General features: G+C 39.6%; 1 protein-coding gene across 12 annotated transcripts in view; it reads right to left on the bottom strand.

The window, feature by feature from the left end:
• LOC121518815 (RNA-binding protein Musashi homolog 2) overlaps nucleotides 1-27,820 on the bottom strand; it is a 479,548-nt gene that overhangs the window by 134,890 nt on the left and 316,838 nt on the right. For all 12 annotated transcript variants that reach the window (XM_041801448.1, XM_041801443.1, XM_041801444.1 and 9 more), the window contains one exon: nucleotides 8,007-8,089. In XM_041801448.1, the coding sequence (XP_041657382.1) occupies nucleotides 8,007-8,089 (83 nt within the window). The remainder of the gene's footprint in view (nucleotides 1-8,006; nucleotides 8,090-27,820) is intronic.

Raw genomic sequence — 27,820 nt, 5'->3', positions numbered from 1 at the left:
CTCTGACTATGTCGAGGGGCAAATCAGATAAGTTATGCCAACTTCCCATGAAACTTGCTAGATATCAAAATGCTTACCAAGGCCAGAGAGTTGCCCATTACTGAAACATGTCAGTGTTGTGGATTATTATTGAGGGCTTCAGCTGAAAAATCTGAGCTTGATTGGTTCAGCACAATAAGAGGAATAAACAAATGAGTCACTTCCCAATGGCGGTACAGGGCGCTATGATGAGATGTTTGCATGTTCAGTGTGATACTGGTGTCTTGCCACAAAGTGAAGAACACAATGACGCACACAAAAGTTACAATAGGTTAAAGGCGTTTTGCGCCATCAAAAATGCCTTATAGCTTGAAGTTGAGATGAAGCTGGTAGACTTACTGCTGGGGTTTGGGTATGGGTCCAAGAGGCTTTTTCTTAGGTCTGATGATGTTCCATAAGCAGAACAAAAATCATAAGCCTGGACTGAATGGTGTGTCGGGGCTAAATGTTTGAAGTTGTCTGGAAGGAAAAAGTTGAACTCAGAGGAAATTTCCAGTTGGCATAAGGGGGCACTGTGACACAGTAATGATACTGATACATGAATGTATTCAGGTTCAATGTGTGAGCATCCCTGTGAAGTTTGGTGAAGATTGGATTAGCGCTGTAGAGTTATATGGAATTAATTAAAATAGTTTTAACGCTTAACCCTTTCATCCCTAGGCCCCTTTTCAGTGTTCAAGCTTGAAAATGACATACCCAAATACAACTGAGTATTTCTCTGCAACTACAAAGTCTAAATGAATAAACTTGGCATCAGTGTAAAGATAACTCTTTACAGGTTTCAGCAGAAGCGTAAAAATCTCCGTAGACGTTACTGGGACTGAGTAAATAAAGATGGAAAATAGCATAACTGACTTTTTTGGCCTGAAAAATGTTACACTTTTAGAGTAAATATCTCCTGTGTCGCTGGCATGAAATATTGTAAAAGTATTGAGGGTACCTTGTTTGCAGTAAGGGGTTTCCTCAGAGGAGAGCTAGCCCAAGACATGGAGCCTCTAAGGATGGAAGGGTTAAAAAAATTTAGAAATAGCAGTTTTCCCAGTTTGGGACCCCTGCCATATGGTGAAAGTCCAGCGTAGCACAACTTTAGATGTCCATCTTGTCTAGAATAAGCACAAATAATTTGGAGACAATCCAATGAGGTCTGTAGGCGGAGGTCATCCAGATGTGACACCAGTGATGGTACTCCACAGGAGCCAAAAATGACCAAAATTTGACCAATAGCTGTTTGTAGTGTGCTTCCTGTACATTTTAGAGGATAGTCACAAGAGACTTTTCCATTTGTCTAATGATGATACATATGTACACAGATTTTCATGCATTGCCATCACTGCATTTGGGACCCCTGTGGGGTTTCTGGGACTTTTTAGACATTTTAAGGTCTGCATAACAAGCCACAAAGGACTGAAAAATCAAAATCTAACAACAGCTACAGTTTCAATAGGGTCCCTTCGCCAAGATTGGTGCTCAGGCCCTAACAACCACATGGCAAAGAGAGAACATAATTAAAGCTCTTAAAAAAGAGATGGATGTCTCCATGTCCTAGTGACCTAGTTTTGAAATTTACTTTTTTATCTTTTACTGAAAACAGTAAAACAGATATCTGTTACAAATTACTAATCTCTAGGTCCCACAAGCTTTATAATTGAAACAACCAAAACCAAAGAGGGGAAATTAGCAAGTAATAAGCTTTTTTTATTATAGGCATTAACTTATTAATGTATTTTACTTAACAACAAAGTTTGGATAAAAAAATCAACCCAAACTTTTTAAAATCCTTTTGTGCAATCATACAGCCCACACTGATTGAACCCAAAAACTTTGTGAAGGATGTTTAAATTTTTACTATCTTTGGATTTGTTCGTATAAAATTGTTTGAGAAAACTGAAGATGTACTTTCCCTGTGGCTCCAGGTGCTGCTACAGCTAAAGGATGGCTTTACAATCGTATGCAACAATTCCTACTTTTATTACATCCTACATTCGCCAAAGCTGCTCAGTCTCCAGAGGTGAGGCTGCGGTAGGAGTCAGTACAGCTGCTGGAGAAGGTTGAGAGCTTCTTGCTAAGCAGCACCCTGTTTTCAATTATAAATGAGGCCGAACTCACGGTGACAGAGACCGAGTGCTCCTGAGAGTGAGGACTCGCTGGCACCAGAACACAGGGTGATTGACCTAGTCAGTAAGAGGTCCAGTCACTCACATGTGAGTGGGCATTGACCCCCCTGCACTTGCCACAGCCCTGGAGAGAGCGGGCAGGGAGAAGGTGGACTACTCTTTACATCCACAGCCCTCCCAAGTGGGATGGAATTTCTGTCTGCATCAATTATTCAAAAGCCATCTTAGATAACACTCACGGGCAGGATGGATGAGGTCTATTTCTGTATAGTACTTCATAAGGATGAAGACAGGAGGCATTTTTTATTTTGTGTGCTGGTGCTTCAGACAGCGTATAACCAGTCCTCTCCTCTGTGCGGCTAAGGTAAAGCCTGAAGTGTCTTTGAAAAATGCTCTTAACACACTCCACGCTATTTTCTCTTTGCAGACATTCCAACATGTCAGCACTTTGTTCCAGATCTGAGGGACACACACATTTCCTACATCCTTGGAAATTTAATATACACTTGGTGTTGCCAAGAGGGACCCTTACAAAGGTGACAAAAGCCTCAGAAAGCTGGCCGGTGCTCCGTCCTTTTACACCGAGTCCACTAAATAATCCTCTGCTTTTTGAAAGGTTTCTGGGCCTCACAGCTGGGTCACATGCTTCCTCTCCTTTTGAGAGTAACAATGCACAGGCCAGGAATATTGTTTCTGTATTCATCTTGCAGTTGACGCATTTTTTGGCAAACACCAAGAAACAGACAGAGACTCCCATGGATCACTTGACAGCTTGTGGTCTCAAGTGCATTAGACATTTAACAACCGCTTAAAAGGGGGCTCTTTACATAGCCTTAAATAAGCAAAGATTTACTAAATACAGTTCAAAATTAAGGATACACTGATCCAAATACCACTGTCATACTGGTGCTGATACCAACCCTAAGTACTTCTGCTGATAAAACATTGAAAATGTTGGAGTCATGTCAGCAGTCTGGTGATACTCTTAGATGAATGAAGATGACAAAAGTAGAGCAGACCGCAAAGACTTCACTGCTAAATTGACAATTGTGGGACTGCAACGGTACAGAAACATTTTGGTTCAGTAGGTACCTCAGTTTTTAAGTTGCAGTTCGGTACGTTTTTGGTAGGGTAATTATATATGTATACATATATATATATATGCTTAATAAATTACATTAGGTTAGTAATAATCATGTTAACTAAAAATACTGAAATTCATTTTTCAGATATTAAGTTGTTTTCAATTATATATTGACACCCTTTCTTCTAATTCTCAAATTTCCCAGCCGACCTTAAACACAGCATATTACATCAGTTAGCTCGTTAAGTGCACTAGTTAACATCTTTACTGCTTTCAACATGGACTTCATCATAGGATTACTTTTTTAACTGATGGGACCAACTACAAAGTTTGGGAGCTCTTCTCACAGCCCATCTGAGCAGAAAAAAGAGGTGTCCAAAACCTGAAGATAATTGTTACCTTTGTTATGACCCAGCTGCAGATATGACTCTAGTTTTCCTGTCAGAGTATGAGCTTTGCTCCCCATGTATTCATTCAGTACACATCTGGACCTTACCAAAAAGCGTACAGTCCAAATGCATGTACCTTTACACCCCTAGACAGCAGTGTTAATTTTGTGGACAAACCTTGATTAAAAATGTTCATCAGAGAAGGTTCTGCTCGAAGATATTGCCTGGGTTAGTCAAGCAGCACTCTTTGACTTTCCAGGAAGCTCATTGGCTATAAACCCCCATATGGATAGATACATTTATGAAAATGTGTATTTAATACAATAATATTGGTTCAAAAGCAATTAATCCATAGTAGCAAGAATTTCAATATGAGGGTGCAACAAGATTTATGCTATAAAGGAGGAGGCTGGGGTGGAGGAGGTTAAGCTTTTCTGGCAGTGGCAGCATGGTGTATCAGCATGAATGCAAGTAGGGGTTAGTGAGAAAGACATTATATTCAAATACATCCCTGCATTGAAAGAGCTGTGATTGGCTGTGGGAGCTGGGAGGTGATAATTGGGATGACTGTGTCCTAAAACTAAGCTTCATGAGCACAGTAAAATGACTATTGCAGGAATTTATTGAAATCATGTCATGATGTTCAAATGTAAGTACTTACTCTTACTTTGTCTGGAAAAATGGTATCAGTGCATCCCTGATCAAAATGTATAATTCTTTATTATCAAATGATACAATGTAAAAAGATGAACAAACTTAATTCAATTTGAATGCCAAAGCAAAAATCATTATTGCTATGATTGTGACTCATCAGTTAGTATGATGTGTATACTGATAGTCTGATGAGGTATCAGAGCTGTGATTTAGCAGGGTGTAATCCAAAGCATGAGAAATAAAACAAATATAAGATATAATTTCTTCACAATTTCTCTAAAACCTCCCTTCATATTAATAATAGTAGTTTTAATGCATAAACAGGCAGTACAGCCCAGCCTACATGCACAAAGAAAATAAATGGAAGATAAGTGGTGTTATTTATGTTAAACAATGTCTTCAGGCAGAAACCGCCAATAAGGTGTTTACTCTAAAAAGGTACTTTAGCAGAAATTACTGTGACTGCACCGTGTGAGCAGTAGGTTAGATGTAAGAAATCTGCTGCTGATTTTGCAGATTAGGTTATCTTTATGCATTCACAAAAGATGCTGGTAAGGAGATATCATGTTTTTACCACGTTTTTATCAGTACTTACATGCATGCGACTGAATGAAAAAGAAACTGTAGCAGACTGACAGCAACAAGATGCTGTTCTGTATTCATTCATTGAGAGAAAAAAATCAGTTTGAGGTGAGTAATGAAAGCTAGTTTCTGTTTCTTGAATTTCCTTGAAGATCAATAAAGTATCTATCTAATGTAATCTGATGTGTAGACACAGCTCTGACTGTAGATTTTAACAGACTATGGGTTTAGTGGACCAAATAAATAAATCTTTAAATGTATAGAATAATTTTCAAATCAATATTTTGTTCTATATTATTGGTTTCCTAAGAAAGCAGTTGTGTAATACACAAGATACTGAGAGGGTTGTTTTCCTGGAATGGAACACCAACAGGGTGTGTAAGACCCCGCCGAATCAAGTCAGGGTCCTACTCTCTCTGTCAGGTCCAATAAAACAACCTGCCCACTAAACATAATGTCTTATTAAAAATGGCTACAACAGTATCCACGGCCTTTTAAATAAATGATGACCAAAGCTCTCTTGTGGTAATATGCATAGAAAGACTGTAAACTGATCAGCTTAGTCATATAATCTAATCAGAAATGTGTATTCATAAACACAATTTTATTACCATATTTGGAGAATTTAACCTGTAAAATGTGTAAAAACACATATCTACTCAAACTGTCCTCCACATGTTGCCTGTTAAATCAGCATGTGGAGGGCCTTAAATCAGTGATTAAAGAAACCTGTGGAGTGAACCACATTAAGAGAAATCACTTTACAAAGCCAAAAAAGGTCTAAAATGTCTGAATATTTTGTTTCTGTTCAGTTTAACCATGCTTCCAGAAGATATAATCTAAATACTTGCTTGGAGATATTTTTCCATTTTCTACACTGCTGGAGAAACTTTAAAAAACTGAAGTCTGGGGCAGGGGTGGCCTAGTGGGTTAAGGCGCGCCCCATGTACGCAGAAGGCCGCGTACGGGTTCAAATCTGGCCTGGGGCCCTCTACCACATGTCTCTCTCCTGCTCTCGTCCCTTTTTCTGACTCTATCCACTGGCCTCCTCTATCCAATAAAGGCACATGAATGCCCCCCTAAAAAAATCTGAAGTCTTCCACATTAGGAATAGAGTGTCAATTTTTATCAAGATTGATTCCCTTACTGATACTCTTGATCATTCGGAGTCCATATCAATACCATTATCTATACCTTTTTGTTCTTTGGTGGAGAGACAAAATTATGACAGTAGATTAACAACAGAAGTGGTCTAAGGTAAGAAAACCTGGAGTTAAAAAGTTATGATTCACTCTGTTATTTCAATTTCAGACCTCTGAAAAAAATAAAAACACATTCCTCATAATAACAACTGTTTGTTATTTAAGTCTGTCATCAAAATCTGAATTTTCTTCTTTTTTTTTCATGTGATATTTGAACACATGAGATATAACAGTGGTTCTCAACTGGTGGGTCGCGACCCAAAAGTTGGCGGCCAAGCTCTTTTTAGTGGGTTGCAAATGTGTGTCAGGAAAAAATGAGGCTGGAATTCAATAAACAGAAGCCCTAAGTGGACATGGGGTTAATTCAAACTTGTGTTTTTTATTTTTTCTATGATGATGACTAAGTTTCAGTATCCGTCTCATGATTTCCTCTTCTTTATCTCCTTTTCTTTGGACAACAAAGCTGTTATTTCCCCCAAGATAACATGTAACTTCTTCAAAAATGTATCAAATTTCCATGCTGCCCCTGGAAAACAGAGTAAAATGAGATGTATTAGTGTGAGTCTGTAACTAATGATGTGCTTTAAAACATATTTGTTTTGTCCTGTAACTTTGTTCTAAATGTTTTTTGTTTTTTTTATTTAAGGTCCAAAATGTTCATTCAACAAATTTGAGTGGTTAAACATTTTCAGAAATCTAGGTCGCAATTTTTCTTCAGGTGGTCATTGCGGGTCCTGATGGCTAACCAGCTGAGACCCACTGAAATACAGGAAACATTCTTCTACTTTACTAGCTGACCTGAACGCATCATATATACCCATCTATCAGCTTGTTATGTCTACTAGTTATGCTAGCAGCCATTACATTTTACATCATCTGAAAAAAAAAAAAAAAACATTTTATGAACAACTTTTGTGGAAAATCTAAAAGAAAAATGTAGTGATATTTCTGACTGTATCGGCATCAAGTGTTACTCTCTGGCTTGTGCACCCATGCTTCATGTGGATGTGTGATTCTTGTGATTTTCTGCCTTTATGTCAGAGGATCACAGACATTTGATTGTGACAGAATATCTTCTGTCACACTGCCTTTTTGTGGCAGTCGGTCCTGAATGTGCACTGTGATGCTGAGCAGAGACACGTGGGGACGTACACCAGGGTCATATGTGACCTGGGCTGGCTCCCTGGTGAACACGGTTCTACTACGCTGGTCCTGTCAGTCACGGAGCCAGCCGCTCAGTCAGTTTGAGAGAGAGAGAGGCGGGGAGGTAGTGAAGACGCACACAGTGAACGGCCGTTAGACAAGTATTCCCTGCAGTCAATCACAGCCCACAGAAGCGCTCAAATGATGCAGGATCTCTCCTGAGGCCTGCAGGGTGGAGCAGGGTGAAGAAGGACCCTAATGTTTGAGTCTCTAGACTTCCTGTCTATTATCATAAGTGACATGATGAGTTAGAAAAGCACTTGTGAACTCTGCAGGGTGCTCTGCGATGACCGTATTACTGGTGTAAATAAAACAAGCTTCACTGGGACTCTGTGGAAGGTGTTAATCCCTGACTAATGAACTCTGCCTCTGCCAGTAGCTTCCCCGGACATCTCCACCTGTGTGTGTTTATTTGTGTGTGGGTGCATGAGTGTGTGTTGGGGGATTCAGAAAGAGAGGGACAGGCTCCACTCTCCCGTCCCTCAGCCTGACAGGCAGAACTCAGGCACACAATTTCACGCTTTGTGGGCAGTACACACCACTGCTTTCCCATCCCTGAGACCCAGAAACCCAGGCAGTGTGTGCATGTGTGTATTTATATATGTGTGTGTGTGTGCATATGATCATGAACGCACACATACACAAACCTTCTCTGCTATTAATACGAGAGGGAAAGAAGAAATCAAATATTAATCCTTCAACGCCCTCCTGGAATTGAAAAAAAAATGAGTGGACTTACCATTTTGTTATTGATTTCATGAAAATGAATTTCACAGACTTTCTCTACGATGTCTTCACTCTCAAAAGTTATGAAACCAAATCCTATGCGAGGAGAAACAGAGACGGGGAGGGGGAGGAGAGAAAGAGAGAATGAGTTAGTGAAGAATCTTAACAAAACTCAAAGAAAATTGCACCAAAAAAAGATGGGACATTATCAAGGAGCCACATCCAGAAACTATGCGAGCACATCTGTGGAGATTGGCTCGGGCAAGGAAGAAGAACAAGTGAACAAGACAGACATTGTCCTCTTTAAATCAGGAATATGATGAAATCTGCCACATTATTAAGGGCACTCGAGGACCTCTTCTACAAAGAGAAGATGGAAAAACAGCACAAAGCTCATTTAATGAGATTCAGAGAGCCAGGGCCCAAGCATCTGAATTTCATTAAAAGCATTTTGTGTTCTTTTTATTGAAATTTCACTGTATAACAAGCTCTCGTTTTTATGTTAATGCAGGCCTTAGAGTGAATGCATCGTTGACAGTGGGATTTTCATGCCATATTTATAGGATAAAAGCTTAACCCCTCTTTTAAACACAAAGACGTAGAGACAAGATGGTTGCAGACTTTTGAACACAAGTGGATTGCAATGCTCTCCTCTGTGTTTTCACTAAGATGCACAAAGCAGTCGAGCTTCTGTACGGCTGTGCTTGAAAGGAAAAAATGATATTCTATTACTTTTTTTGCCAAAAGAGGAAACAGCACAAAGGGAAACAGTTAGTGAATAAAAGCAGCAAGTGGGACTGAAAGGAGATGAGTTTCTTTTCAAAATGGCAAACACCCGACGAAGGAGCACAATCACCTCAGATTGAGCTTAAGCGGCTGTCACTACTGTCAACACGCCATCTGACTAACACGAACAGCATCAGTTAAAAAGGCTCATGTCAGAGGATACAGTAGAAACACTGAAAATCAAAAAAGGCAACAGTCTTAATGCAACCTGTCTTTCTGAGCTAAAAATATCCGTTTTATACCAGTGGTATTCAGGCAGAGCTTGCAGCTTTTATTCACTTTGATGGATACATTTTGAGATCAGGGATTGAGGGATGGCTGTGATCATCACATATTCACTCCATATCACACAATGTGTACAACGCTGTACAAACAAAAGATCCAGCTATAATCCAGCTTTACAATAAAAAGGTGTGTATATCTGTATGGTCTCAAATGAGTTCGGAAATATTGACATATCAGTTATCGGCATCCCTATCCCTATCCCTAACTTTTAAAGCTCCTTTGAGGAGTTCTTCACCAGTCTGGAACAAAGCCAAATTTATTCCAATGTCCCTTTATTTGGGCTGCAGTAATAGATTATTTTTGTAATCGAGTACTCTGTTGATTCTAAAGTTCCATCATCCACACAGTAGTCTGATGTCTGAAAGATGAACCTTTAGATTACAGGTATATGGTCTATTTTTCAAAGGGTGTTCACTTTTAATTTTTGCACATCTTTTGTTTGTGAGTTCATCCACCATAAAAAAATCTGAGCTTTAAGACCATCCACTGACATGGAGAACACATTTTAAGGGATAAAGCTACTTTTATGACCTGTTGAATCCTGACTGTATGATGATGAACTTTGACCTATTTAGTCACTGTCTGTGGTATTAGCATGTTTCTGTTTTATTGGTGTCAATTCATTATCAATATAAGTCTTATCAAATCATTCAGGATGCTGAAACTTTTTGAAAAATATGCTGTAATTAAGACATCAGTGCGCTGTATTTTGAATAATTCATAAGTAACTGTATAACGTGTGCACGTGGAAGAGGGAGAGAGAAAGACAGGGGAAGTACAGAAACAGGTCTTAAATTGTGACACCTGATGTTTTTCTGTGAAACTGTCCGGTCAATCAGAGAACTTTACGAAATTCCCTGAAGTCTGCAGACACAAACTGAGTGCTGTCTCACACCAGCGAGTCATGCAGGCAGCGCGTAAACCTGGAGATCTACATTCACCGGTGCAGGCATAGTGCCATATCTGCCATGATGTCACAGGCAGTGGCTGCGTAAAAACGCAGGACACGTGCCTGTAAATATCACTTCTCATCAACGTTGCATCAACTTCTCTTCCTTCATGATTTTCACACCTCGTATCATGCACGTTACGTTATAGTAACAGTGAAAACAAGTACATTGTGCCCCACAAATAGCCGTCCGTGTGAAACACAGAATGCTGTGAACACACGGTGCAATGTCCAGGCTTACAGCATGGGCGTATATGGATACATGACTGATTAAAGTGAAGCCTCGAGACAGATAATTTGCCTCAAGGAATTTTTTTAATCAAATCACCCAAATCATTTCAGCCCTAAAAAAGCAAACAAGACCACAAGCAACAAGTCTGATTTGGTGTAAATAGTAGGGCTCAAACTCAACTCAAATTAATCACAAGACTAAGTTTGACCTCATCTTCCTGTAGTCCTCCAATGTGGATGCTAACATGTCTGGGCTGTGATTAAGGAGACAGACCCAAGTCTGCTTATAGGCAAATTTTGATTTAAAAAGCTGCCGAATGGAAGTATAATAAAATAAAAGCTGAGTCCAAGAAATGACGGGATCACGCCGTGGTCATCAAGGTGCATGGGGGGAGTGCTGCAAACCTGGATTTATCAACAAAATGAAAACTAAGCCGGCTAATTTAATGGCTTTATGGGTCACCAAAGACTACAGACCATCAACGAGGGGCTTCAAGGCAATCAGTTTACGATTATTTTGTATTTTATGTGTTTGGCTGCTCATTAAGTTTGCAGTTTATGGATATGATTGCAAAGCAAATTATGATGTAAGACAGTGGTGGGCAACTGGTGGTCTGGGGGCCACATGCGGCCCTCCCCCATCACTCGTTGTGGTCCTCAAGTTAATTTCAAATACAAGGAAAACAAGAAACATTCTGATGAAAAAAAAGAAAAATAGACACTTTTCTATGAGCATCTTTGATAACTAGTATGTGTTAGTAGCATTAGTGATATGATTGGCCTTAAATGTCTTTAAATGTCTAGATTAGTCTGCATCATTAAATGCATTTGTGTAATAACCTAGATGCAAATAGAAATACTAAAATAACCACAAACTTTTATGTTCATTGCACTATAAAGAACACTCTACACTGGTTTAAATCTGTGTCAAGCTAATACATTAGGAATAACTGTTTGTATTTGAATGATGAAAGTTATGTATTTATTCTTTTTTAAGTTAGAAGTTATTACACTAGTTTTATGAAGAATATTTTATAATTTGTAACAACTTGGCCCTCTGGTTGTGAGAATAAAAACAATGTGGCCCTTTCAGTAACCAGAGTTGCCCATCCCTGATATAAGATATAAAATCAAGTTAAAAAACTAAACAAGAGAAAACATTTTTGATTAAGGGGACCCAAAGTGAGATGACATAACACCAAGTGTCTTTTCTATGCATAGAACTGGTAATCACTGTGACATCATACGTTGTTGGTATTTGGTTTGCATCCTGGTATAGCCATGAATGTAACAGACGCCCTGTAAACCCCGGCAGTTCAGCCATCAGCCTTTGATTGCTGCGAATTAGACTCACAGCCCACAAGTTAAAGTTATAGAAATTTCCTTCAGAATGGGAGATAAGTTTATGGCCACAATGGCCATAAATCTTTCATTTGTTGTTTTGTTGTTTCTCTTGTCCCTTCCTCTGAATTTCTCCACCCCTACCCCTCCTTCTAGCCCTTTCCAATCCCAGTGCAGCTTCTGCAGACGGCTGTCAACACGAGTCTGGTCTGCTCTACAGTCACCACTGTAATGGGCCTAAATACTGCCAGTGCTGTGCTCAAGGTTATTAACTCTTGTGTTTATTATAATAGGCCACAACAAAGAGTACCTGTACTCTTGGTAAAGTGTGTCAGGATAGCTTTGGTTCCGAATTGGTACTATATAAACAATGATCAATTGATCAAAGTCACTCTGTCTTCGTCTTCTTGTCACTTGTTGTCCTTACCGAGGATCATTTAAGTCAAATAAGCACTTCACAAGATTTATTTACTTTTAAGTATACTCCCTGTTTCTTTAAAATGCACAGTTATGACCAAACAAGGGGGAAAAGCTGTTAGGTGGCAACAAACCCTGTCAGATTGGTGTGTGTTATGTATTCCAGCACATTGTGAGCAGTGAGGCCGCTACTTGAAATATTAGCAGTATATAGGATTATTTTTTGGCCTTTTTGCCTTTATTGGGATAAGACAGCTGAGGATAGACAGGAAATATTGTAATAGAGAGCAGAGAAAGACATGCACCAAACAGTGCCAAGACCGGAACCAGTACAACGACCAATGTGAATAGTGCTACAGCTACATGCAGACACCAGATTTTATGGTACTTATAGGAGATTATTCCATCTATTCATCAACTCACGGGAAAAAAATGGACAGCTTAATCAAAAGGAGCTGCTGTTGACTACAAGCCCAACCACATCCACTAGCATCAACTGTGTTGTCATGATGACTTTATTCGCCTTTGATTTTTTTCCGCTCTTCCTCCATGGAAAACAAAAAAATCTCCTCTATCTACCCAGATTGTCCAAAAACGGGATGGAAACTAAATCTGTGTGCTGATTAAACACCGACAACATCCGAGCTGATGAGATCTTAGGAGACAGAATATCAATTTCCACCGAGACATCTCAACAATGAGCTGTAGCAATGCTGCGTATCTGTTAGGGATGGGGGACATGGGACTAATGATGACGACAGGTAGAGCTGTTCCTCCCTCTTCTCCTGCACACCCCACCTCCATGCCAGCACAAGGAGCTCTTTTGACAACCAACAAATCAACTGCCAGGAGTAATTTGTCATGGAGGAGTGTAGGTAGAAGGAGTGGAGTACGGAGGAGGGAGAGGGAAAGAGAAAAAGGTGGAGATGAAAGGAGAAAGGGTGGGGAGAAGGGGGAGAAAAAGATAGAAAAAAAAGTGACAAGGAGAGAGGTTAACACACATGTGCCCCTGTCGCCACACTCCTTCCTGCTGCTACAGGCAGCTCCTCCATCAACTGACAGGACATTTTCTGCTGCACCATTATATCCACCCGGGGTCAGGGCCAAGCCACAGCAGCAGCGCCAACCATACCACCAGCAGGGCTCTTCCACCCATGACTGGATCTGTTTAAATGGACAAAAATACATTTTCTGTGGTGTAAACTACTACTGGAATGTGTCCTGTACACAAAAAAACACCCCTATTTTTCTCTCTCTTCGGCTGAGCACACAACTTCTGCGACCGTCTGAACCTCTGGCCTCCCATTGCAGTGCCGTCCTTTTGCTCTACTATCCTATTTTACAGCCTTTACAGACAATTACAGGCCACAAAATAGCACCAAACAGAAGCATTCCTCTCCCCCCGTCCTCCTTCTGCGGGTGTCAGCAGAGCCAGATTGTCTGCATTCATCTCGGCTCTTCCTCTTTTCTTCCAAGCATCCACACATGGCGGGAGGCTGACCTCCACCAGACTATTAAAGACTGTCAGCAGTGACAGACAGAAGGAGAGAGGTGTCAATGTGCTCACACACTGAGGAACCTTCCCACAGCTTAAACAATAGCCTGTAAATGGAAACACATGGAAGCCTGGGCGGTAAGGCTGATAATAGGTGTTGTGTGGCTACCGGCCTAGGCCTCTTGGCTGCACTCGCTCACACTTATTAGCGAGAAGCCGGGCGCTCGGCCTCATCTCATCGCTCGGCAGAATCGGCAGGGAGCCTGCTTTCACGGCCTTTTACCAGCTTCATCATACTCGCTCTTTATTTCACACTCATTTCAGGTTTCTCTGCTTCTGTTGCTTCAGTGCTTTCACCCGGCTTACCCCAGCACCCCCAACACCGAACGAGGAAAAAAAAAAGCTGATTCTGCCAGAAACAGATAACGTAAGAACTTGCAAATTGATGCTGCAAAGTTGACTTTGACTTGAAAAGTGGTGTCGCAAGCTTTAAATTAAGAGTGGTTGGAAACTTCACAGGATTCTCTAATGTGTTAACCACCGATGTAAAGTGTGCTTAATTGCTTCTCTTACATTTTTCCTTTTGATGCCTGACAAGACTTCAATATGCACGACAGAGATATTTTCCAAAATGACGTGCTTTAATTTAAAAAAAACTAGCCATCACTGCATTATATGTTCGTTTTATTTATCTAGAAATAGAAGCCATAAGAAGTACTAGTTGAGGAGGAGTTTGAGCTTATATATGAGGTGAATTCAAGTTGATATGAATTAATAATTCGCATACATCCCGAACTCCTTAACAAGTGGAGCTAGAGTGCATAAAGTACCAAAAAGGCAAGGCAAAGCCCACTCAGTATCTTTTATCTATGATTAACTAAACATAGAGCTGCTGCTCATTATCGGGACATTCAAGGTCATTGTTAACAGAAGTAAACAAAAGGAACCTTTTAAAAAGGAAGTGTCTTAGTCAAAAGATATGAAGAGTTTCTGTTTCTTTATAAACTGCCAGGGTGACATTGATGGACTTACGATCAGGGATGCAAGGATTTGAAATTTTGATGGTATGATTATAGTCTGAAAATTATTATTTAACCACAATTTAATCTCACATTCCTAATGCATGAAACCACGTGGACATCTTTTGGACTCATTGAAACTAACTCTGCAAAGCAAATGGAATGGCCAGATTCCATGTCTGTCATCAGGCAGATCCATCTTACAAAAGTCTAATCTGAAACGATTGTGCCAGGTCTGAGAATGGACCTGAACAATCAGCATCATTTGAGGAGGATGAGGCGGTAGCTACGAGTGGGGTTTAGTTGTATAGGAAGCTAATATAGCACTGGCTGCCGGTAGTGGGATTAGTGTGAGTGTAGCTATTATATAGCATCAGTTTATAAGAACTGGGCAACATTTCACATTTAAAAGAAAAGTGAAGAACTGCACTGAAAGCTCTTCTTTGCAGAAAAGATGTTTTCCCTCTTAACTCGACCAGCTTCTTCATGAGTTAGCAATAGTTAAAGACCCTGTAAAGTGAGATCCAAATTTTGTGTCTTATCACTCTAGATATGTTGGAATATCGTTGCTGTAAACATGAAAACACTGAGATCTACATGTGACTGAATTCTGGATTTAGACTGATAGAACATTTTTTTACCTCTTTCCTGGCTTGGTTTTTAATTTTGGCAGGGCTAATATGTGGGTTGACCCCGCCCCTCTAACACTACGATATAAAATCACAGAGCTGTTCTACTCAGTACAGTCTGTTGTTAGCTCATGTAATTGCCTTTATAGAGTGGTGCAGTCGTGGCATGATTTTGTAGGCAAACTCAAAAGTTAGCGTCACATGGGTTCCCTCGGCTTTGAGCCTATGGGATTTTTCAATGGTTTTTGGATTACTGCTGAAAGTAAGATCTGAGTCCAATAAAATTTTATGAAACTTACACATTTTGATCATAAATATAACCTTCATAAATTGATAATATAAGCATCATATCTGGTTTATCAATTTAACTGATGAAAGTAAAAAGCTAACGTCATGCTATACTGAATTACAACATAGTCAACTGTATTTACGTCATCACCCATGGATACAACTGAACAGCAGGCTCAGTTGCCGCGCTTCGGATGATGATGTATAGTCTTCCCAACAAACGCTGTAGTCCTTGTTAGCTATCTTTTAGCAACCGCCTTTATTAAGATGTGAAAAGGTACACAATTCAAAGGTGAGACACCTTTCCAATGTATTTTATATCATAGGATAAAATGTTAAACTCTTTTGAGCTTGTGTTCACCACAGACCTTATCTTAAAGTATCATAACAGAGATGTGAGCCAGAAAATGGACTTTGACTCTTCTCTGGCACAGAGCCAGGCAGCTGCACTCTGATTATAAGGTCATCATTCAGTTTGTAATATTTTTTAAATCTGAGAGGATTGTAAATCTCCTGTTTTATTTGACTGAAATTTGATTTTGAGGCTCATATCACAGTGACCTGTCATACAACAAACCTAAATATAGATTTATTTTCACTTTACTGGGTCTTTAAAGGCAGCATTTAGTTGTATTGCAAGCCAGTAGCAATGACTACTGCCAGTGGAGGGTTTAGCTTGACTGTAGCAGTATTGGCAGCTTTTATCAGGTCTGGACAGCCTTTCGCCATTTAAAGAGGAGCAAACAACTACAGTGAAAACTCTTCCTGGCAGAGAGGTGTTTTTGCATTTCTACCCAATGGTCTCAGCATAGGTATGATCCACCAACTAGCTCCACTGTTTGTAAACTACAGCAGCTTCTGTGTGTATCGAGGCCTGTGCTCAAAAAATCAATATGGCACAATATCCTCTCATGATCCTTGCCGATACACAATCTGTATCGATACAGGTTTAACAGAGTTGATATGACCATGAATGCTGTGATGGCAGTTTAAATATACATTCCAATGGCACATTTAACAAAAAGGCAGTAGATGGCAGCAGATGCTAAACTGCATGGCACAGTACACTTTCAGATCCAAAACAAAACTACTGGTAGGTAACACGGACAGAAGGTTCGATGGGCTGCTATCAAAACTAAAAGCAAACATGCTGGATAATTTCAGGTTTCTTCAAACACCAGAAAGTCAGGAAGTGTACACGAGTAATGCAATATATAAGCTCAGTAAAAAACAAGGTAAAACTCTGCAGTAACACTAATCTTTAACTACACAGGACACCAGGCTAATTAGCAAACCAGCTACAACAGCTAGACTCAGCATTGTGTGCCGTCACATCCAGCACTGCCACTGAATGACACTGTGGAGTTAAAAATTCCCTCAACTTCAGAATGGGATCAAATATCGCAAGAAGCACTTTTATGCCTCACTTGAAGACGTAATCCTACAGCGACTGCAACATAGCTGATAACGAACAATATTCTATGCAGAACAGAGGTTGCACTGGACTTTTTTGCTGTCCATCATTTTGACGGAAAGGGTCATAAAAATGTTGTCATAACCATTTTACAATCCGTCATTATAGTTTTCTCTTTAATATCTGTAATATAATAAAATTCAATATGACTTTATTAGTAGTGTTTAATGAAGCAACCTCTCCAAACTTATATTTAAAGAACAATCTTTGAGGTTACACATTTTTAATGGCATCGAGAGAGAAAGACGAACACAGTGGCACAGCGTTTACTCATCATTTTTACACAGTGACGGTGGAACAACATACCCTGTCTTTAAGCAAGGAACTATGAGCTGCGCCATCTGAGAATCACATACAGTTTTTAGGGTATTTTAATGCCAAGATATTGCAGTTTGACGACCATAGCTGATAACAAGTTGTTAAAAGGCTGTACTGTGGAGCCGTGTGCATTTTTTTCTGCTCCACAGGAGTTGTAGTCTGGAAAAAAAAAAAAAAAAAAAAAAAGTCACGCACTCGCATCTTGCACACTGAGTCAGGTGCGTTTGCCTTGACTGTGAAAAATTCATAGAATTTGGCACATTGTTTCATACTGCGAGCCTGTGTCTCTGTCACTTCTTCAAAAACCCGCTGGATCCATCCATCCTGACAGAGACCTTCATAAAGCACACGCTCATGCATCATAGCGCTGAGACAAGTTGGGGAGATGGAGAACAACTTTTTAATTCTGTCTCTGTTATGACCTGTGAGTAGGCTACAAACATACATATCTGTTATATCTCCATGGTTGATATCCACATAATGCACGGGCAAACTTTGGTGTTTAAAGTAAGGTTTCGGTGCAAGTGAGTGGGAAAGATGGGAGTGGTTGGGCAGGGGAGAGTGAGAAAGAGAGAATAAAGCAACAGGCACTGATCTGAATCATTATTCACCCATCTCTCCCCTATATTTCCATAGTTGATATCCACATGATAAATGAGCAAACTTTGGTGTCTAAAATGAGGTTTCAGAGCAAGAGAGAGAGAGAGGGGAGGGGAGGGGAGGGGAGGGTGGTGGTGAGCAAGCGAGGTGGAAGCAGGAACTGTTTTGAATCATCAATCACCCATTTAAATGACCTGGACTGATACAAAATTTCGCATAAAAAAACGGAACAACAAAAACAACAATTTCGGCATCAGTGTGCAGACATGATTAGAACAACATGAAACGGACTTATTGTACAAAGGCCTTAACACTTTGCATGCCAACCTGTATCCCTCTATGACGTACTGAGACACCTGCAGTAGCCTCTCAGTATGCTGGCAGCATGGAGACCGACATGCTTTCACTAATCTACAGTGTCGAGGTCAGTGAGAGAACCCGCTGGCTACAAGATATTTTAATAGATTAAACAAAATCCTTGATAGTCTTGGAAAAGGTCTATCTGTCTCTGTGTGTGTGCTCTGCAATGCAGGATCATCCTCATCATTCCAGTCTGTCAAAATGACGGACAGCCTTAAAAATTCTCAGTCATACTTCAAAAAAATCCATCAGTGACGGAGAATTTTCAGTTAACGCGTTCTCTGATGCAGAGGGACGTTCTTGCAAATATAAGTGAGCCCAAATAAAAAAGTGAAACCACATATAATATTAAGAAAAGAATGAAAAACAACAGCAAGAGGGACTATAGGGGTGTTTCAAGTTCAACTAGATAAATATTACTGTATCTGAATTCAGTAACTCTGTGATTATGAAAAGTATATTTTTATATACTTCTTGGATCCCTGAGGATCCAAAATTTAGTGTTTCAAAGTGTAGTATATTTAAAACTATGAAACTTTCCCTGTGCTGTTATTCTCTACAATAAACAACAGCTGCTGTTGTAAATACTGTTTAGGTTGCCTCATTACAGCATGTTTATTATCCCAAATCAGTGTGTATGGTAATAAGTATAATACAGTGAGGCTGAGGTAAATACCCAGCTCTACTACTGCCTTAATGTCTTGTCGCTCTGATTGACCAATAATGACTTCATCCAATCATCCTTCAAGAATTTCTTGAAAAGTCCCTCCCTTCACGAACATTTTGTATGGGAGTTTCCCAGGATGGATGTGAAATATATCCATGCAAAGGAGATAATTAAAGAGCAGAATGTTTTAAAGAGCAGAACCAGTGAACCCAGTTCATCGCTGCATCCTTTGTAAAGATTAAGATACATTCAAGCACATGCATATTTGTTCAACAGCACTATCAATACAGTATCTATATTCATCATGCCATTGTGATTATGATCTATGCCTGGGTGAACCCAGCGAGTTTGAGAAATCTTATGCTGTTATAACACTACAGATAAAGAGATCATCCTAGTGTCTGACAAAAGGGGGAGGAGACTCTCATCCTTCTTGTGAAGGGCTTTCTGCTTTACAACTTTGATTTATGTGCTGAAACAATGCTTCTTTATTTCCACACCTCCACATCCCATCCCTGTCTGTTCAATGGCAGTGTGGAACCCATCCATTTGAATGATGACTGTAAGGTTAGTTAGGAAAAATACATAACTGTGCATTACTTGAGCTCTAAAATATGCAACTCCACTTTTGGTGTAAGACTCCCACTTGATTCAGCAGTTAGGTCCACCAGATGCCAGCATTTAGTACGACAGATTGACACTGACAACTGTTATCTGTTCACGCCACACTATTTGCTGATGGCCAGTGTTTGTCAACAGGGCTGATTAAGGCTGATACCAATTTTAAACCAATGCATTCTTAAATTGATCAAATCCCTTTGTTTATATGCTTTGAATCAGCTGTGTGACATTATAAAAGCATCTGACCATGATGTCAGAGCACAACTATATGATGAATATAATGAACTGCTAAGGCATAATTTTAAACATGTTGCACCCGAAGCTCTGTGCCCAAAACAACTTAGTGTCTTAACTGCTGTTGTAGAGCATCCTTGTACCTTTTTCAGGCTTATCCCAGTGCTGCACATGGCCTCTGTGAGTGGTGTTACAGAGGCTCTGTGTCCTACCTCATGGTGAGCTGACTCCTTATCATGTGACGGTAGCTTAATGCTTCCACAATGAGGCTGTATATTAGTGTTGTCTAATGAGAGGAGCCTGCTGCTGAGAGCGAGGAAATGTCACAACCTGGAGGAGGTGTCAGCTGTGTCCTCTGGGACTCAGTATGAAGGGAATGGAGCTCCCCCGTTGAGCTATGGAGGCACATACATGCACAAACACAGAGCATACATGCATATGCTGTAAATGTACGCAAAGCCCCTGAGACATTAGAGCAGCCCACCTGCAGCTACAACTGTTCCTCCCACTGAATTGTACCTTCACCTTTCCAATCAGGAGCAGGTTTGCAGAGAGCTCCCGCTCTGCCTATGTGTCTGTGAGCCCCAGCCTCATCCTCTTATAATGCAGGAGAGCAGACAGAGGCAGTCCGAACACCCACGGCACAGTTAGAGGCCTTTGATCAGTATTTCCGTCTGCTATTACTAGAGATCCAGAGCCCCAGGCGTTAATCTCCTGTTTAATACAGTTAACGCAGTGAACTCTCTAACAGCACAGGGCACGTACAGCAGAGCAAAGAGAATGAGAAATGAAACACTTAGACTAGGAACGGCTCATTTTTCACACATGCTGTCTTTATAGGAGATCAGATAAAAAGCTGAAAACAGTGTAGTATATCAGGAATGTGTTTGTAAAACACATATCTTACAAACACCATCCTCCATCATGTCATCCTAAAACCCAAAACAAAAATCCAAGACATCGACTGAAGCAAGTAAAGGTGGTGTTAACATTTATAGTCCATCTATTGAAAGAAGGATGCTTGTTTTTACTGATACATAAAGAAAGATCGAATGCAGTTATAACATATCGCTTTTTTGTATAAGATGCAGTCTAATTTGAGGGGACTCCCAGGGGAAAAATGTGTAAACTGTCCTCCTGTGTGATGGATTACTGATTTTAGCAAAATGTGCAGTTTGTGTTGCCGAGCATCTTTTTCTATAGAGTTGTTATATGCAGAATTGTGACCTAATGAAAAGGAAAAGCTATGGAAATATGACCCTGCCACCCTAATCCATGTTCTTTCTTTATCCTGACATGTTTTGTGCAGTGATGAATTAAGGGGGACATATTTTACCCTTTTAAGACAAGTTTATATTGTCAGAGGTCCCCAAAACATGCCTGTGAAGGGGGGGGGGGGGGGGGTACTTGAGGGGATTGTGGACAGGCAAAGGGGCGCATATTTTAGTAAGAAAGCCGGAAAAGGGATTTTTGCATAATGTGTCAACAGCTCTAACTCAGCATGACATCATGTCTCAGTATTTTGTACAAGAGATACACAATATTATTTTGCCTTGGTTTGTTTTTAGCTCAGCGCTGCAGTCATTCTGCTCAGACAACAGTTTGAAATGTGATAAAACTCCTGACTGGCTTAATAAGTCCATGTTCAGCTGAGGTGTTAAATGAGACGGAGATGTATGAAGAGATGCAGCTGTAGACACTGCACTTTGCAGAAAGCTGCTGGTACCACTGCAGAAACTTAGTTGAACAATGATAAAAACGCTACTTCCAGCAATTCCTTCACAATAAAAGTCTCTACCTGTTGATATTTATTAAAGGCTTTTATTCTGAACGCCCCCAATGGGAATAAGGTGTAGTCAATTGTAGCTTGACTCACTTCAGCATTACAGAAGTGAAACCTAAAACTAACGGAGCGGTAACACAATATTGAACATACAGAAATTTAAAACAAATTCCATGTTATGCTCAGACATGAGTTCTGTATGCCATCACAGGGTTCTGCAAATTACTGCAGCCTTTCTGTGTTGATGTAAACTCTCCTTGCAGTAAAAAGGTGCATTCTGAGACCAAATTACAGCTTGCTTTTACCCAGGAGAAAAATTCAGTTGGTTTTTCTTACATTTAATTCATAAAATAAAGAAAAACATGCTTTTACTTTTTTGGTCATTTGTGTGTGTTTATTAAACAAGGATAAGAAAAAATAGTTTAAAATCGTTACTCTAAATTTCTTAAAGAAAATCGAGGATTAGATATTTAGGCCATATCGCCCAGGGCTAGTTCACTGTTAAGTATGTTACAGCGACCACAGCCAATTAGCTCGATGGAACAGTGGTTATGAAAAGTGCGTCTTAGGCCCTTTTTTACATAATGGACCTCCATGTGATCTTGAAAACATTTACACTGAATTTTAAGCATCTAAAATATCATATGGTTTTTATTTATATCAAAACACAGCATGGATCAACTTATCAGCTCCTCTACCTGCTGTAAAGCTTCCTTTGATTTCCTCAAATGAACGACAGAGACACAGACATAGGTAGAGAGAGACGCAGAGAGGAGCGACTAAATGTGATTGCTTGGATTGTAAAATCAATCCCTGAAGTGTGTGATACAATGAGCTACAAGTGCTGTTTCAGACAAGACAACACTCAGAGAATTAGACTTGGGATGTTGTCAAATCTCATCTTAATTACATCTCGTGCTTTTATGCATTTCTCCTTCTTGTGATGTACCGTTTTCAGGAAATTGTTTGAGGTTTAATGATCGCGTTGGAAGAAAAAAATGTTCTCACATAAACGTTGTCACTGAAGGGTCCAGTACATCAGAGCAATACTTTAAAAAAGTTTGCTGAAAGCTCCTTTAAAGAGGTTTAAGTGATTATGACAGAACCAGAAATGATACATAAAGGAGCAAACATGGCCATGAATTAATCATTTTCATACTGTTGTTATTGATGTTAGAACTCGTTGTACTGGGTTGGTGTTTTTTTTTTTTTTTTTTTACAGAAATTTTACTGTTTAAAAAGCCTGATGTTTCAGATTTTTTTTTTACAAAAGAACATTGCTTATAATTGGACAGGACAAGATCATGAGGGAGAGTGAATGTGCCGCAAAAAGGGTGCTAAAAACAAAAAACAGGAAGTTCCACACAGGAACTTTAAATGATATTTTCTGTTGTAAAGTGATATGCATTCAGCACTTAAGTCTTCCTCATCTCAGAAAAAAACTATTTTTAACCCCCTTGATGTGCTCCTGTTGCATGGACTAAGGTTGGGTTTACATTATGTCAGGGGTTCATTATTCAGTAACAAAAGCTGCTAAAACTGGCTATTTCAGAGCCAGCACAATATCAGAGTATGATTCATGAAAACAAACAAACAAATAAAAAAAGATGCATGATGAATCAAAACCAGGGTTAAGCAAAAGGATGCATTTGAAAGACGACAGCCCGTACAGAGATAAGTCCATGTGTGCCATCATTTCTAGGTGAGTAACACGCAGCATAGCTTCAGGCCATATTGAATAATGTTAATGAACAATGTTTAGTGCCTGACTCATCTACCGGAGCTGTTAGCCTTAATATTAATCAACGAGTCATCCGCTTTAGCAAGCAGAGTGTCAACAGTGTAATGCAGCGTTATAGCCAGGGAACCCTTCAGCTGTTCCCCTTTATAAAGGACTATTTATCACAGGGAGGACATGGGAATAACCAGTGGAGAAGAATATAATTAATATGGGATCCAAGGCTCTGTTGTTTAAATAACAATAATGATGGATGAAAGACAATATGTCAGATAAAATAAACATTTTAAAGTTCCTGTGAGAAATGTCTGGATTGTGTTGATTTCATCCCTTTTCTTTTAAAAGTCATATCACCCACTTAGAAATTAAAATAGACTTTTTCCCGGTTATCACTTCATCTAACACCGACCCCGTTGCCCTGGTTTTGTGGTCTTGTTTGCTTTTGTAGGTCACTGAGACACTTCAGTGTTAATTTCAGGCCTAGTCCAAATTTAGTCCTCCTTTTTTTCCTCAAAAATATTCCTCTCCACACAGGATATAGTATCAAAAACATCATTTTGCACATGGATTTTGAGATCCAAAAACAGTTTAAGAAAGACCAAAAAGCAAAGAAACACCTACATGTTTAAAAACGTCTTTTAACTGTTTTAAAAGTATTTCCTAAGTGTCGTTAAACACAAGAGATTTTTAACAATGTATTCATTAATTAACTGCACACAGAAGCAAAACCATTTCACAGAAAAATAAAAACTACCGGGGTCAAAATTATCACCCCCCTATAGAAGTGACCTTTTTGTTGAGCCATTGTATGTGTGTTAACTTTGTGATGTTTAAAGCTTGTAAAATCAAGTTAAAACTGAGGGTTAATTTCCAATTTACACATGGTATAAAAACTTCAGTAATGGTTTGAGCTGACACTGAAAAATGCATCATGGCAAACACAAAAGCAATCAGTTTAGACTTGAGAAAAAGAATTGCTGATGCTGACAAAGCAGGAGAAAGATGTACGAAGGTATCACAGCGTTTGCAGAGGGAGGAAGAGAACGATTTCAAAGAACCTGGAAAGAAAACTGGTGATGGATGTGTCTCAAGACCCCCGATCAACTGCCAAGACACTAGAGAATGACTTAGTCAAGTCAGGAATTGTAGTCTCAAAGATGACCATCACTAGAGTCCTGCACAGGAATGGACTGAGAGGTTGGAGATCAAGAAAGCCTCTACTTCTGCAGTAGACCAAGTACGCTAAGGACAACCTGGAGAAAGATTCTGCATACTGGAGCTCTTTGGTCATGCTGTAGAGACGCTGCTTATGTTTGGACAAAGAAGGGAGAGGCATATAACCCAAAGACCACCGTCCCCACAGTGAACATGGTGGTGGGAGTATTATGCTGTGGGGATGCTTCAGCACGACTGGAACTGTGAATCTCCTAAAGGTAGAAGGAACCACAAAGAAAGAAGGACTTTTTTAAAGAAAATTTCAAGCAGTCAGCAGCAAAACTTGGTCTGGGTTGTTGCTTTGTATTCCAACAACCCCAAACTTCTGTTGCTCCTGGTGAAGAACTACCCCAAGAACGTTACTGAGTGGCCTGCACAAAGGCCTGACCTGAATCCCACTGAAAAGCTGTGGTGTAAACTGAAGACCAAGATCCATGACAGAAGACCATCAAGTCTGGAGGAGCGTAATAGATTGACCAAAGAAGAATGGGCTGGGATTCCTCAGGAGACATGTCTGAGACTTGTTGAAAACTACAACAAAGAACAGCAGGCTGTCATCCAGCAAAAAGGATACACAACTGATGATTAGCATCAGGGGGGCTAATCATTTAGATGCTGGTAGTTCTTGTTTGTTTGTGAAATAATTTAGTTTCTTTTTGCCAAGTAAAATGATGTGAGAATCTGAAATGAAACTAGGAAGATTAGAAAAGCCATGATAAAAATCCCTTGCTCTTGGGAAGTACAAAAAAACATGACATTTTCTTTGGGGGGGGATTGAGCTTATTTAGAGCTTTTCTGGACATCTGACCACTCAAATGGCTTCCTATACACAACATCAAACCTACTCATTCCACATTTAGACGATGGCAACATACCTGATGGCAAACAGTGCTATGTAGACTGGTCATCTGTATCAACTAGCACCTTTAATATGCATCCATACATATTCACAAACCACTGATGGCAGTGTAAGCAATCTGGCATTAAGTTTCTTGTCCAAGGACAGCAGCTATAACCTCCCCAATGCTAACCTTTGACTTGTCAATGCTCATTTTAATCACAACTTAAATTTCTGTGTAAAGAACAGTGCCATAAAAATGTCTGCTGGCCGAGGAATTGGATCAAAATGGATTAAAAATAACCATCATTGGTGTTAAACTTGGTGCATTTACAGCTCTTGGGTTTGAAATTGCCTGAACTGAAGTCAGACAACATTTTAAAGGACATCTCATTACGGATCACTGAAAAAAGTCAGAGGAGCTTTTCATAACACAATAAAACAAAGCATCAGGCCAGAGAACAATTAGATGGAAACAGTGTGATTGTAAATTGATGTAATTAGATTTCAATGTGATTGTTGTTTTCTTCACGCTCGGCCTTCTTTCATTTTATGACGCCCCAGTGAGTTTGTACTTATCGCTTCACAAGCACTTGTTTGGACATTTTTTTGTACTGCAGGCAATCAATTACATTTCTTAATTTATTTTGATTTTCTGCAAATTAAAGACCTCCAACACTGAAAAACAGGTAATGGAAAAAGAAACTTGACTCCTCAATAAACAGAATTGCTTAACCAGGGTGCAATAGAACATAGTAAACTTAATACCCAGCGCCTGTATTTGCATCTTCCCTTCATCCCTGAGACCATAATGGAGACTTGTATGGATGAGTCTTCTGTATGCTTCCACTAAAGACTTCATATATTACAATATTGCTGCTTCCTCTGCATTTTCTGCAGAGCAATTGGGCTCAGCATGCATGCTGAGGGAACTAGTTTGTATGTGCCTCTATGTAGGTCAGCTTTCTGAGTTGGCCATCAATTTCTACTGTCCTACTTAAAAAGACACTCTGTCCCCATACAAACACAAACACACATTAACAGTCTCTCTGCCCTGGACTTCCACCATGTTGACTTGCTTTCTCCTCCTACATAATGTTATTTACACCTTCAACAGTACTTTCTGGACAGTTTCCTCAACCAGAATCTAACGTGTTGATCGATGAAATATCCAGTTTGTCAATACATGTTCAGTGTATCTGGTCAGCACTAATAGCCATCTTGACAGCAGCAGCAAGTGTGAAATAAAAGCACCTTTCTCCACCTCATAAGTGTACTTTCAAACACTCTCAAACCCCAGAAAGACCCTCATTAGTGCCAAACAATATCCCCATAAGTGTGAATTTCTGCCCTGCTATATGATCACAAGGCTGCTCGAGAAACAACAGAATGGAAGCAATTATCCGCAGAGAAGGTGACTAACTACCCCTTTATTCACCTGCACAGACAGCAGGCTGAAAGCAGCACGCCATAAAGAGCTAAAGAGAGCACTTGATAAAGAAGTGTGAGGGAAAAAATAAGAGTTCTTTTGATGATATGACCTTCTACTTTTAAGATTTCTCTCCTGACTTTTTCTCATTTTACTCTCATGCACAAAAATGCAGAGATATTGTTAGTTAACTACTTTGGTGTTACTAAAGTCAGAATTCACTCATAAATACTTCTACGAATAAAATCATAATTCTTATTAATGAAGTACAATACAGACTTAATTCCACTAAAAGTCAACATTCTGTATTTATATACTTCATGAGTCTAAATGATTTGTTTCAAACTAAAAGCAGAGTGTAATGAAGAATCAAAAGTAAATTATTTCTAAGACAGGCCTGTTTAAGAGCATTAAATTATCACTTATGCTTTAATAAGCAGGCTGCTTTTAATGTTGTAGTTTGGCCAGATAAAGGCAGACTTTGCTGCTTATGCAGAGACCCATTTAGAACAAGCCAGAGAGCAAAAAAAAAAACATATGCAGGACAGTATGTCCCACAGGACTCTGTGGGGGACTCTGAACTTTCTAGGGGGTTTTAGGGACATGCTCCCCCCTGGAGAAAAGTTACTACATTTTAAGTTAAATACATCAATCTAATGCACTTTGAAAGCAAAACAAAGTGGCTAAATCTATAAGATGTTCTCTTTAAAGAACACCCATTCCAAGTTGATTGGCCGAGTCTAATTTCCAACTGTTTCCTGGTCTGACATTCTGATAGCGACTTTGGATGATTCCAGTTTTTGTCCTTGAACCTTTATTGACATCAAAAAGCTTTCTTTGACGGATTTTCAATTTTACGTCTACGATAAAATGTCAGCTTTTCAAACAAAAATAAAAAATTTAAAAACTGCAGAAGCTCACATTTTTATTCATTTATTCACATGCCAAAATGTAGTAATTTAAAGGGATATTTCAGTATTTTTTAAAGTGAGTCATATCAGATACGCAGCAGTAGAAGTCACATTAGCCTCCAGTGATTTCAGTGAGCATTGCTCTTTTAAGAAGGACTTGCTGGTTGTACCAGCCAGGAAGCTAAGCTAATTTGCAATG

Source organism: Cheilinus undulatus, linkage group 12, assembly GCF_018320785.1.
Source record: "Cheilinus undulatus linkage group 12, ASM1832078v1, whole genome shotgun sequence".
NCBI lineage: Eukaryota > Metazoa > Chordata > Actinopteri > Labriformes > Labridae > Cheilinus > Cheilinus undulatus.
The sequence above is the reverse complement of the archived record's forward strand: the minus strand, read 5'-3'. Positions and strand labels throughout refer to the sequence as shown.